Raw genomic sequence first — 13,769 nt, 5'->3', positions numbered from 1 at the left:
TATGAGTGCCAATGGTAGGGTTATAAGAGACAAAGGGGTCAGCACAACAAGCCATATGATCAGTGGCACCAGAATCAACAACCCAAGAATGTTTAAAATCAATACATGAAGTAAGAAAAGAAGAAATTTTGGAGCTCATACCAGTCATAGCCAAATCACTAGTACCAGATGGCTTACTCAGAGAATCAAGTATGGTTCGAAGTCGTTCCAACTCATCTGGACGAAATGCAGGTTGGGTCTCATTAGGTGTAGGAGCTATATCAGAAGAAGTAAAATGCGCTTGACCACGCATCCTTGCCATCTTTTCTAAGACAGTTTGTTTTCCATGGAGGCGATAGCATAGATCCTTGATATGACCTGTTCTTTTACAATAAGAACACCAGCGATCATCTTTCTTAGGTCTAGAAGATGCTCCATCAGAATATTTTGGAAAGGAACTCCTGTAAGTAGAACCATCTTTTTTTGTTGAAATCATAGCAGACCCATCAGTGGGTTTAGAAGCAGCACCATCTTTTGATGATAACATGACAGATTTATCAGGGTTCATCATAACACCCCGACGATTCTCCTCTCCCCGAACAGTATTGAAAACAGCAGAAAGGGATGGAAAAGTTTCTTTGCCAAGTATCTGAACCCGAATAGGATCATACTCGGAATTCAAACCAGCAAGAAAATCAAAAATACGCTCATTTTCTACCTCCTTGGCTAAAGCAGTAGCATCTGCAGTACATTTCATCTTCAAACTCTGAAATTGATCAAGTTCAGTCCATAACTCCTTCAAGGTGCCATAGTACTCAGTCACGGATAAAGAATCTTGTTTTGTAGTGAATATTTTATTGCGCAATTCATAGCGCGCAGCCATATCCTGTTTCAAGGAATAAGTGGAGCGGACAGTTTCCCAAATCTCCATAGCAGAAGACAAGAACATACAATGACGACCCACTTCAGGAGTCATCGAATTCCACAACCAAGTCATGATAAGAGAATCTTCATTATCCCAAACAGCAAAATCGGGATCCGTGGCAGCAGGAGCAGGGCCATCAAGATGAGCAATCTTATTGCGACTCTTGATGGTAGTACGAATGAACTGAGACCATGACAAATAATTTGATCCGTCAAATCGATAACTCTGATGTAGATTTGGAAGATCATTGTGACCAAGAGGGGTCACCACAGATGAGGTAGAATTTTTTTCAGATAAGTTTAGAGTTGAATCACCGTCGGAAGCGGCCATACTGCAAAACAACTCAAGGAATAGTACCAAGAAGCCAAAAAATCACGAAAAATTACCAAACGAGGTCCGATCAAAGAGGTGAGCACAGATCCAGAACGAGCTTGGAGAGTCGGTCAAGACTGCACCGGTCCGCAGCCAATAGCAACCGTCACGCGCTGTCACGCGCCGGTGAAGCTGGCGGCGCGTGAGATTCACGCGCAGGGAAAGAAGCGGCGCGTGGAGGCGCGTCTGACGTCCGATCGGGCTGGGCTTTTCAGGCGAAGGTCGTCCAAGGATTGCGAACCTATCTGGGGCTGATCGGAGTTGAATGGCCGCCAAAAAGAAGGTCAATCGCGAGGAACAATGTTCTTGGTTAGTGAAAAACGCTTCTGTTTGGAGGTGACGTTGAACGGTTCAGTTTGGGGTCTTGTTATTGAGGAAGATGGGAGAAAAACAAAGAGAAGCAGTGATCTCTCGGTCCAAGAGGTCCCCGGAAAATTTTTCCGGTGGCGGCTGATGGCAGCGAGAGATGGAAAACAAAAAAAGGGTTTCGTAGGCGCGGAAGCAGAGCCCTCAAGATCGAGAGCTCTGATACCAACTTGAAAAAGGGTATTCTGATATATATTAGAATTGTAAATAATGTGTACAAGGGATTCTCTATTTATAGAGAATATGTGACCTACTTTTAACCTAAAGGCCTTGGCCCAATACAACAAAGGGCTTGGCCCAATACAACAATAAACTAAATAATAACTAAATCAATATTATTTACAACACCTTCTAACCTATGTGTAGAATTGATTCTGTGCATGTTTTTCTTCTTATGCCTATGCTATCAACTCAACGTTATAGTTTGGATTAGTTTTCTGTGTGCATCATTCTCTTTATGGTTTAAGATAGTCTTTGCAGGCTTGGTTTGGGAGATTTAGCATAGTTATTCAGCAGGTTGGGATGGTTTATAATGAGGAAGATCGCTCTATTTTCTATTGTAAGCATGGTCAGTTAGTTCCTACGGGCTCCATGTCAAAGCAATTGGAATGATGTGATTTTCATCCTCAAATATATAAAAGGAGCACCAAGAAAAAGACTTCTATATGAAGAATAAGGACATATCCAAGTTATGGACTTTACATATGCAGTTATTGTCAGTTATCCTTCAGATAGATGTTTAACTTTAGGGAACTGTGTTCTTTTTGGAGGCAATTAGTATTTTGGAAAAGTGTGACCAGGATGTTATTGCCATATCAATTGCAGAAATAGAATATTGAGCAATGAAATAAAATATTAGTGTGCAGATTCCTGTAATGGGTTTCATATTTTTCCTGTTTACCTTAACTATTGCTTTTTGTACAGGCTTTATGCGGCCATGGGAGCAGCCGCCATCACAGGATTTTCAGAAACACTTCTAATCTGTTGTCTCTCAAATCCCTCAGGAGACATTATGTAGTGGTATGCTTCGTACTAATCAAAAGGATCCCCTCTGTTAAAGTCACTATCTTTACATGAAAGTGAAATGCTGCTTTTGTTTTTTCTTTCTTATAAATTGTCTCCTGATTGGAATTATATAAGCTGAATCCAATCCTGTCTGATGTTATGTAATCTCTTTCTAATGTATCTGCATCACTACCTGGCATTTAGATTAGCCAAATTGTAAAATTTCCCATTGTACTACATTCGCTTATGTACTTGGCTATCAGCAGGGAATATTTGATAAAATGGCTTTGAATAGACATCCTAGTATGGATCGCAAGCCCATTAATGACTTGTGTTTTTTTATTTTATTTTTGATTTTTCAACAAGAATTAATCCAATTCGAACATTGTCGGATCTATATAGGCAACGACTCTCTTAACATTATTTTCTTCATTTTTAAGTTTTGAATTCTAGATCTCTGGTTAAGAGAGCAAAATCTTTGAACCAATGGCTGGTGGTAAGGTTTGGAGTTTTGATTGTGAATTGCGAATCCAATTTGATTTGGTGGCTACTAATTTCTTTTTTAAAAAAATATTCATGATATGCAACTGCCACCCAAGCATTGTAAATATATTACTTCTTACATGGAGTTATAATGTTTGCTGATACACAAATTTTGTGTTTCTGTTGGATAGTCTCACCACTATAAGGAGGTTGTGAAATTTGGTTTTTGTGCTTTGGGAAACAATGTTGAAATAGTTATTTTTTACTTTTAGTGGTATTAATTTTGTTTTATTTTAAAGTCTCATTTTTTAAGGGTTTATTGTTTCTTATGTTAGTAAGAGATAAATTTATCTCCTATAAATACATAAAAGTGTGTGGAGCCTATGTGGGTCCATATGAGAAGAGAAAAAAAGAAAAAATATGGGCTTCACACATTTTTATGTATGTATAGAGAATAAATTGAGAAACAATAAACCCTTCTTTTAACCTGTATTTAAATCTTTTAATAGCGCTTGTTCCATTTTGTTTGAACCAACTCAAGCTATATTTAGATCTTTCTAAAAAAAATTGACTGATGGGCTATGACTAGTGGGCCCAAGTTTAGCAATGCAAAGTTAGTTAGTGAATTAGCTAATTTGTTGGGGAAACTATTCTAGAATATTTCTAAAGTGTAGAATAAAAGGAGTGTGTGTAGGGTGATAGGAGGATATTGAGTATCTTGGTGAATTGGGTTTTGGAAAGGATCTCTTGGGAACTCTTTGGCCTAGGTATTTTGGGAAAAAACAGGTCGTATGTGGGTAAGATGGGAACCGGGTCAAGATTTGGATTCGGATTTTTGGATTGTCCAGCTCTCATCAATAGAGACACTCAAATTGGGCCATTTGGGGGAGCACTACAGGGACGAAGTGGGCCGCAGGTATCAGCCCAACATGAAGCCAATCAATTAATCCAACAAGAGACAACTCAGAATGGAGGTCCAGCACAGTCATAGTTTACAAATGGGGGAGGCACGAACCCTAAAAGCCAAGAATGAGATGCATGCGAGGAGGGACGAAGAACAGAGACGAATGCAACGGCGACGACGACAAACGAGACGGCGACAAGAGCAGGTGGCCAAGACGTACGTCGGGGAACAAGTTTTTAGAAGACTAACTCAAGAGGAGCTGGACTTGAACGGAAAGAACGAGGGGCTGGGTTATGAACAAGAAGGGTCGTCAGAGGCAACAAACGACGGTGACAGGCGAGAAGCGAGTTTCCGACGACTGACTGCAGAGAACGATGACGGAAGTGACAGGCGCACGCGATTCCGGTGGCTGCCAGCGGCGGAAGTTCTACTGAGCTTTGGAAACTTACAAAGACGATGGATTGATGTTGTGGATGGTGATGGAGTAACGTTCAAATTACTGAGCTGCTCATTTGGCTCAGACCCAATGGGTTTCACCATGGGGTTACACGACCAGACATATTTAGGCTTGAAAAACGATGATTGTGGCCCGAAATTTTTGTTTGGAATGGGCTAGCAAAAAAAGAAAAAAACAAGGCATGGGAAATATGGAGATATACCCTATTTCATGGCCAGATATATGCAGAATGGAGACAAGGGGGCAAGGGGATCCGACAATATTTCAGTTTCAAGAATGACGGGATCAATGTTCTTCAAGCAATGGGATCATTGTGGATGTTCAATTACATCCCCTATTCTCTTCCTCACCTTGAGGACAAGGTGAATTTTGAATGGGGAGTATTGATGGGCTATGCCTAGTGGGCCCAAGTTCAGCAATGCAAAGTTAGTTAATGAATTAGCTAATTTGTTAGGGAAACTATTCTAGAATATTCTTAAAGTGTAGAATAAAAGGAGTGTGTGTAAGGTGATAGGAGGATATTGAGTATCTTGGTGAATTGGGTTTTGGAAAGGATCTCTTGGGATCTCTTTGGCCTAGGTATTTTGACTTGAGAGTGAGTGAGGTTTTTAGGTGTTTTATTTGTTATTCCTTTGTATTTCCTGTTACCTCTTTGTTATGCTTACTAATTAGTGTCTCTGTGATGAATATTGAGATAATGGAAGTATTTTACTATTCAATTGTTGTTATCTTTGTTGTTGAATATTTTGGGTTCCATCATTGACCATGCAAGAATGCATCATTCTTATCAGTGTTATCAAAGTCGAATCAGTTATCGACTGAGTCAGGGTGTTGGGTCAATGAATTATCGCTTCAACAAGTGGGTTAATGATTTAAGTATTTAACTCCTTAAATTCAATATATATAATAATACATAATAAATATAAAATTAGAAGCATTATGTCCAACAAATAGTGTGGTAAGTGTTAAAGTTCTAATTCTCATGTTCTAGGTTTGATTCCTAGCATTAATACGTTTCAAGCATTTTGCCCAAAATTTTATAGAACTGGTTTAATTTAAAAATCGGTGTCGATTTAATATCGATTACCCAGTTCGAAATTAGTTCACTAGTTTCATATCATGTCAAATGCTTGACCGATTCAATGAATGAATTGGATTGGTTAGGGGTTCCGTTTCCGAGTCAAGTGTTGGTCTGTTTTTTATAATACTGATTATTAGAGTGATGCAGCACAGGAATTTTCTTGAATTTTGGGTTTGGATGAAAAGGGAAATTATGAAAAATAGGTTTGATAGTAATGTGCCATATAGGGTTTGCATCTAATATGATCCAAATTATTATCCTAAGTTCAAAACACACACCGAAAGATATTTTTCTAATGTACTTCAATGAATTTTGTTGTAATATCGTAGAAAATTATTATTTAGACTCCATACTTCTATTAGTTAAGTCGTAGACATAATATGGTTGTAAACAGAAGGCGAGTATCTTTTATAGCACAATACTTAGACGTGGACATGTTAATTAAGAGGATTGTTATTTTTACAACCTAAAAAATTTATAATCTTTTATAATTTACTTTTTACCATTGATTTTTATCAATTAAATGGTTATAATTTATTAAAAATTAATAATTAATTAATAAATATGATCCAATAAATCATAACCGTTGAATTGACGGAAATCAACGATGAAAAAATAAGTTGTAAGAGATTATAAGAATAACGCTCCTCGTTAATCAATGTGTTATATATGTTGTGTTGCGGCAAAAAAAATTAAAATAATGTATTTAAATTAAATAATTATGCATTTAATGTTGTTTCGTAAAAAATTACACATCTACTGCACAATGTGATGCCAGTTTTGGGCGTCACATGTGACGCCCAATACTGGCGTCACATGTGTGCTCTATATATTTCCTCACCCCCTCCATTCAATTCACACCTCTTCTCTCACTCTTCATATCTCTCTTCTCCACCACCATTCCTTTATCTTTAATTTAGTATTTGAATTTTAGTTGTAATTCTATTTAAAAATGAGCTCAAATCCTGATTCTGTTCGTATTGTGTTATATTACAATGGTAGGAAGGTAGAAAGTTGACGAGGTGTCATATTCGAAGGTGAAAAAAGGCCGACACGTATCCAACGCAACACAACCATTGGCGAACTGCATCAGAGAATTCGGCAGAAGTTAAGTCTTCAAGACAACCAATGTATCACTGAGATCACGACAAGGGTGTGGCAAGGTGATAAATACATTAGTTTGAAAGTGCTTGACGATGAAGACTTGGAGATGACAATGGAAGAATTTTGCAACCAGTCAAGGACAGATTTTCTAGAGTTGTATGTCGACATCGTCGCAACGGAGAATGCTCCCATACCGGTGAGGTCAGTTTATTTAAATTCTCCCCGTCTTCCAGCTTCTCCTGCCGCTCATGCGTCTCTAGTTGGTAACTTTTCTGAGGGAGATGAAAATGATCCGACTTGGGAAATGCACGACGAAGATGACGATGAAAATATGGCAATGGAAGAACATCTTCTGGCGGAGGATGCTAGTGCTTCAGAAGGAGATGAATCTCGTGAGATGGGTGCGTCTGAAATTCCAATATTCCATCAACCAGTCGTCGCGCAAATGCCGCAGTTGAATGACGTTGCGTCTGCTCCGTTTGGTATTCCACAAGAAGGGTGCTCAGACGCCGCCTGACTAGGACCTGCCGCATACTGCGATCCGTGATGATAAATCGGCTGTGACCTGTAAGTAGGACCAAATGCTGGAGGTCTAAACCATCCCTGAGTCTCGACCACTGGTCTAGGTGCCATAATCGGGACAGGCTCAGCAGCAACTCTCTCACGTGTACGTCCTAATCCGCGTCCCTCCCGTCTATTACGAGGAACATCCACGATCAACTGAGGATCAAGCTGAGTCTGCACGGGGGGTGCCTCAAGTCCAAGCTCATCAACTCGTGAACTCTCATGAAACATCCCAATAATCCGGCCTATCTCCTCGTGGATATATTGTAGTCCAAATCGAGGAAACTCCTCCGCCGTTGTTCCATGATAAAGCATTTCAAGACCGTCAATCTGCATATTACGAAAAAATGTTAGAAATTTGAAACAAATGTAAAATAAGTACAAAACTCACCATGCGCCCTATCTTTGCTGCCCTCCGAGATATGTAGCGCTTTCCCCTCTCTCTGTACCACTCCATGTACGCATGATTAGGTGACATCAAACCATATAATGGAGGTGGCAGTACAATATGCTGAATCCTGGTATTCCATCGATCAATATGAACCCTGAGCTTACGTCTCCAATTCTCTTCAACCTTCCCCCGTAGAGTATGATCATGTATTCCTCTCAATTTTCTAGATTTTTCCGGGATGGGTTGATTAAGACCGAACTGTTGCATGCACCTATCCAGTTGACATTCCTCAACTGTGTGGAAGTAGATAATAGGTGTGGGAGCAAGCCACAGATACTGCTGCTCTAGAGTCACGTCAAGCCACTAATATTCTATATATGGCTGCCACACCACCTACAAACAAAATGTGAAACAATATATAGAGTTACAAAAAAAAATTAAACCCATAGAAAAATAACAACACCGTAAGTATCTAACACCAAACCTCATCTCTACAGAGTGTGTCCAATGTTGCCCGATAATGGGTGACCTCATGAGGTTTAAACTTTTGTACAACATTAAACCTGTCAATCAGAAACATTATCAACCATACATAATCGTCCAAAGTCAAGAAGTATACAGTTAGTATATACATTATCGAAATCAAATGAAGTAAATAAATCATACCGGCATCCATAATGTGTGCCCGGCTCTGGATGAGGAGGAAGGGGTGGAGCAATGGGTGGGAATCGTATCCATGCCCAAATTTGAAGGAGAATATGGCAACCACCCATGTCGCTTCGACGGGCATCTGTCACTTCACACAAATTCCTGAACAAGTGTGTCAAAACTGCAGATCCCCAGCTGAATCGGCCAATGTCCTCAAATCCTCCACCTAGCAACGGGACAAGCCGGCAACCAAAATTGCTACCTCCAGACTTGTCCGCCAGCAACCAAGTCCCCAACATCCGGGCAATGTGGGCTTTTGTGAAGTAGATCTCGGCAGCATGATTCCCCTCATGATCAGTCCACCGGGTATAATGCCGATCCAAGAATGAGATGCGGAGGTCGCCGGAATGATGGAACTCACCGGCCTCTGGAACATGTCCAAAAACAGCAGCACAAGCAGCGTGCCAATCCTCAGAGGTCGATCCGATGACGACAGTACCGTCGGTCGGCAAGCCCAAGATGCCTGCCACATCTTGTAAGGTGATCGTCATCTCACCTTGGGTCATGTGAAAGGTATGTGTCTCTGGTCTCCACCTCTCGACCAGAGCACTAATTAAAAATGTATCTATCTGTGATAAATTACGCAGTTATCACGTGTTAAATAATTTTATTAAATATTTACATAAATACAAAACGACATAAATAACATACCTGGATATGTTGCATCCTGGCAACATGTATGAAACCCGCCTGTCTGAGGTACTCTTCCACAACCTGTGGAATAGCACCGGTAGGTGGGCCCCCTTGTGGCTTCCCACGCCTAGTCTTAATCTTTCTTACATGCTCAGTACTCCACACTCGCTGTGAAATATGACCTTTCTGCGTCCTCTGACGAAGGACCTCCCACCTGTAGGGCCCAGGTATGATCCACATGCTGGGATCGGTGGGCTCTACATCCGAATCAGATCCCGAAGAAGATGATGACTCAGCCATTATCCTCAACTAACTACAAAGTTATGCACTCCCGCATTAATAACATCATACATACGAAATTTACAAAGTCTCTAACACTATTTATAAATCACTAATTAATATGCTAAACCCGAATACATAATTAAAAATCGGTAATAATAATAACTACGTAATAATAATATTACTATATCATTACAACATTCATAGCATGACACAAAATTTCTAAGTGACTATCCTAATGTTCCAAGTCTCTAATATACAATCAATCCTAACATGCATTACTAACTAGCACTGTAATTTAAATGTATACATATGAGATATTATGACCTTACCTACGTTGGCAGAGCTTCGCTACGAACCGCGGTTAGAGAGAGGTTGGAGAGAGGTTAGAGAGGTAAATGAGTAAGGAGTGAAAAAAGGAAAGTGGGGTATATATAGGTTGCACATGAGACGCCCTCTTTGGGCGTCACATGTGACGCCCAAAGAGGGCGTCTCATTGTGCAACATATATGTAATTTTTAACAAAACAGCATTAAATGCGTAATTATTTTAATTAATTACATTATTTTAATTTTTTTGCCGTTGTGTTGCTACCTATTCCAATTAAATAATGAAAGACTATGAGAAAATGTAATCAAACATAATTTTGTTGATCAATTCAATGTTTCCATAAAAGTTCCTCAACCCTTGCTCAATTCAAACCCATTGCCTAATCGTTTGGCACGCCCCAATTGGATACTAATAAATATTATTGATATCAGTTGTTTGTTAATTTCAGTTTAAAAGTTTCTATAGAATAAATTGTTGCTAGGATTTTGATATGTGAAGATATAGAATTAATTTATTTATTTTTGATAGCCATATAGAATTAAATTTAAATTATTGATCATTACGTAAAATCAATTAAGATATTGTATGAAAGTATGGTTTCTTCTATTTTCATTTCAGAATGAAAAGATTATCAACTGGATATGTTAGAATCAAAGAAGTTTTCTGTTTGTTTTTTTTTTTGTTTTGTTTTTTTTTTTTTTTTTGTGTGGAGGGTTGGATTCTGATATTATTTGATTCATTTTTTTCTCTTATTTTACTCATTTATTAATATTAATTAATATCTATAGTTAATACTAATTAATAGATAATAGTATAAATCATAAATTAAATAAATAACCTAATTATTAAAGTTATTGTTATTATTATTAATAACATAAATATTAATAATAATATTAATGAAATATTATAATGGAATTTTTATTGATTAATTTTTGCATTAGAGTAACATAAATTCAATTAAAAAGCAACATGTTAAGCTAACCACTAAATTTTCCATTGACAGTATAGTTTTCACCAGCATTACAATAAAGTCCTCTAACAAGAAGTACATCATTACCACATTAATGCTTTTTGTTAAGGAGGCAAGGAAGGAACATTAGTGCATTAACACAGTAACATTACACCACCACTACATGTGGTGTCTTGTATGAAGTTTAAATGTAATGGAGAAGACACAAGGTGAAGCAAAACAAACATACATATTCATATCTTACTCCTCATTCTCACCAACCTTGCCAATGTCTCTTGAGCAGCTAAGGTTTGGGGATGATTATGGCCAAGCATAACAGTTCTGATACTGATACATGTTCTACATAGTTCCTTTCCACTGTCTAAATGCCCCCCTCTTGCTAGCAACTTTGCTCTAGTCTCTAGTAGTGTTGCCTTCAATAAGGTCACATCCTGCCATACATATTCATCCACTTTTTGGCTTCTTTGAAACCTCCTTTTCCAACAAATTGAGTCATGGGACCAATCTTGGATTTGAGAGACAAAGGACTTCTCAACTTCCTCCAGTGCATTGGTGCATACCTTTAAGAGCTCCAAAGCTGAATTGCATCTTGAGAAAGTGGTGAAGGCTTGAATTGCAAGGGAAAGAGCTGTTCTTTTGATGTACAAAACCATGTCAATTGCCTTTAACTGCACAAGTGGGGGTTCAGATTTGAAGCCAAAAACAAGGAAAGCTGATGCCCATAAATGATCTGAGTTTACAAGGTTACCCATTTTTCTTACTCCTTGAATGGAAGCCTTGGCATATTCCAAACCACCTTTTCTTTTAGCAAATGCTTGTGTTATGGGATGGAAATGGAGCCAACATCCATTATGTTGATTGCCCCTTCTAGCCAGTCCCATTTTCACAAGAAGCATTGCTGAATCTTCTTCATTTCTCCATGTCCTTGATGATAAACAACTAGATGTTAGGCTTAGATATTTGCTCCACTTCTTGAGAGGGTTTTCAACTATAGGGATACTCTTTGCTGCATTGACTAGCAAACTGGCTGAAATGGGAGAAGGGGAAAACCATCCACTAACAAGAAGCATTCTTATAGCCAGGAGGTTCCCTTTTGCTTTAGTTTTCTCCAAAGTTCCCAAACAATAAAGGAGGGTCTTCATGAGGAAAGGATTGCTCTTGCACCATTGCTCTTCTGCAATGCTCATATAACAAGAGTTTGAATCTTCATTGAGTGGTACCTGGCTTATGGCCTCAAAGAGAGCAGAGGGGTCAATTGCAAGTTCAGACAACAATGAACCAATCATCCACAAACCAAAGCTCAACCTTCCAAGTTTCTCATTGAATATTTCAAGAAAATCTATCTCATCTGCTGGATACTCTTTCCTTTTTCTTCCTCTTATCAGAATCATTGCATCAGATAATGACAAAGGCGGAAGCTGAATAGTATCATAGTTCATTACTTTGCACAACCTAGTAGTAATAATCACATGTGTCCCTGCTGTGTTTCTTGGTATCAAGTCATATAGATTCTTCCCTTCCCACCATTCCTCTTCAGTCTCAAGATTATCAATTATCAGTAAGTAAGGTGTCTCCCCAAACAGTTCCCTCTTGATTCTCTTGAATGCTTCAAATTCTTGCTCCTCAAAGCTACGGATTCTTCCTCTTTCCATCTCAGAATCAGCACCAACATCCAATCCCAAGTTGAGAGACAAGTTCAATATGTTCTGTCTAAGATACCTAGCTTCACCACCAACCCACAAGACCATTTTGTACCTATGGTAATATCTGTAAGCAAATTCCAGTGCTAGCTCAGACTTCCCAATACCAGAAACTCCATTAACGCAAACCACACTACTACACAAGCTCTTATAGTTTCCACTCTTTGACTTCTTATTCTTCAACCTCTTCAATGAATTGTTCCCTATGATTGGTTCAACCCAAGCCTCTAAAGTTGGTTCTTTGCTCCTCCCCATCTCTAGACTAATATACCTCCCACCACCTCTACCTATCACTGGTTCACTTTCTTCATCTGCAAGGCCTTCAGATTGACCACTGCCACTGGCTTCTCCTTTGATCATTGTCCTGCAATGATCTTGGACTTGTTCCATACAATTCCCACGTCCAAAAAAAAGACCTTCAATCTCCATAATCTCCTTCTCTCTTCCAACAAAGTATGTGTTCCTTGGGAAAGGTAAATTCTCAAATCCTTGCATATTATCCTTCATTTCAGAATTCTTCCTACCAAGTCTTGCTCTTAAAATACCAGCAACTTTTGATATGCAGCTTCTCCAATTACCATCATTAGCCTCTAGATTGAATTCATTGCACTTCATGAGTCCATCAATTGCCTCTTTACATTCTTTATCAATTGAGTTGCAGTTAAGAAGAGCCATAATTTCATCAGGTCCTATGTCAAATAAGAGAGGGATCAAGTTCTTCTTTTGAGCAAAGAATCTAACCTCCTCCATGCTTAAATGATTGAGGAAGCTTGAACTTGTAACAACCACCAATCCAAATGCCACCGAGCAAATGACTCTATCGGCAATCTCATGGCTTTGACTATCTGAATACTTTGCTCTATCAGCAAGTAAGCAATCAATCCCTTGAAGCTCAAGCTCAGACTTAAGCCACTTGCAGAAGCGCACCAAGTTGGGATTTTGGCCATGAAATCCAATGTAAACATCACAGCTTCTGAGTTTGGCATTGGAAGCAGGGGAAACAGGACCCTTTGCAAAGGAGATTCTAGGTACTGGAAATGAGAATGAGATGCGTGGAGGAGCTGCTTCAGGGACTGGAACACAAGTCACAAATTTGAGCTTTGTATCAGCAGTGTCATCAGAATACTCGTATAGATCAGAAGGGGGTGTGTAGGAACTACTTGGAACATCTTCTGGGGTTGAAGGATGGGTGGTGGTGGTGGTGGTTGTTGTTGTTGTTGTTGGTAGTGGTGGGTTTTCTAAGATAGACCCATCTGGGGGCTTTGGGATTATGGCCCTTGGAGATATATAAGGTGACTGCAATGCTGAAACAAATGCAGATGAAGGAGGGGACACAAGAGGAGAACCATAAGATGATGATGATTCTATTGAGTTCTTTATGTTTGGTGAAGGTAAATTTGAATGGTCTAAACTCTCTTCACCTTGTTTGCTGCTGCTTCCAATCTTGATTGTAAGTGTGCTAGAGATTGCAGGGTGTATTCCATTGATGACTTGATTGTCTTCTCTTTCACTGTCCAT

General features: G+C 39.1%; 2 protein-coding genes across 2 annotated transcripts; both read right to left on the bottom strand.

The window, feature by feature from the left end:
- Positions 1 to 7,102: 7,102 nt before the first annotated feature.
- LOC133286067 (serine/threonine-protein phosphatase 7 long form homolog) lies at positions 7,103 to 8,830 on the bottom strand. The gene is made up of 4 exons (XM_061483411.1): positions 8,298 to 8,830; positions 8,116 to 8,194; positions 7,632 to 7,889; positions 7,103 to 7,570 (listed from the first exon to the last, which is right to left on the bottom strand). Exons 1-4 carry the CDS (start codon positions 8,828 to 8,830, stop codon positions 7,103 to 7,105), a joined length of 1,338 nt encoding a protein of 445 aa, XP_061339395.1.
- A 1,907-nt stretch (positions 8,831 to 10,737) lies between these two features.
- LOC133286066 (uncharacterized) lies at positions 10,738 to 13,769 on the bottom strand. The gene has a single exon (XM_061483410.1). It carries the CDS (start codon positions 13,767 to 13,769, stop codon positions 10,785 to 10,787), a length of 2,985 nt encoding a protein of 994 aa, XP_061339394.1. The 3' UTR covers positions 10,738 to 10,784.

The sequence above is a fragment of the Gastrolobium bilobum genome, unplaced genomic scaffold, assembly GCF_033153095.1.
Source record: "Gastrolobium bilobum isolate Gb01-03AN ecotype WA unplaced genomic scaffold, APGP_CSIRO_Gbil_v1 utg140729, whole genome shotgun sequence".
Lineage (NCBI taxonomy): Eukaryota > Viridiplantae > Streptophyta > Magnoliopsida > Fabales > Fabaceae > Gastrolobium > Gastrolobium bilobum.
The sequence above is the reverse complement of the archived record's forward strand: the minus strand, read 5'-3'. Positions and strand labels throughout refer to the sequence as shown.

Coding starts and splice junctions, on each gene's coding strand:
- LOC133286067 (XM_061483411.1), bottom strand. CDS start 8,830: ATGACGATCACCTTACAAGATGTGGCAGGCATCTTGGGCTTGCCGACC. Junction 8,195..8,297: donor GGCACACATTATGGATGCCG/GTATGATTTATT, acceptor TCTGATTGACAG/GTTTAATGTTGTACAAAAGT. Junction 7,890..8,115: donor ACACACTCTGTAGAGATGAG/GTTTGGTGTTAG, acceptor TGCATGCAACAG/TTCGGTCTTAATCAACCCAT.
- LOC133286066 (XM_061483410.1), bottom strand. CDS start 13,769: ATGGACAGTGAAAGAGAAGACAATCAAGTCATCAATGGAATACACCCT.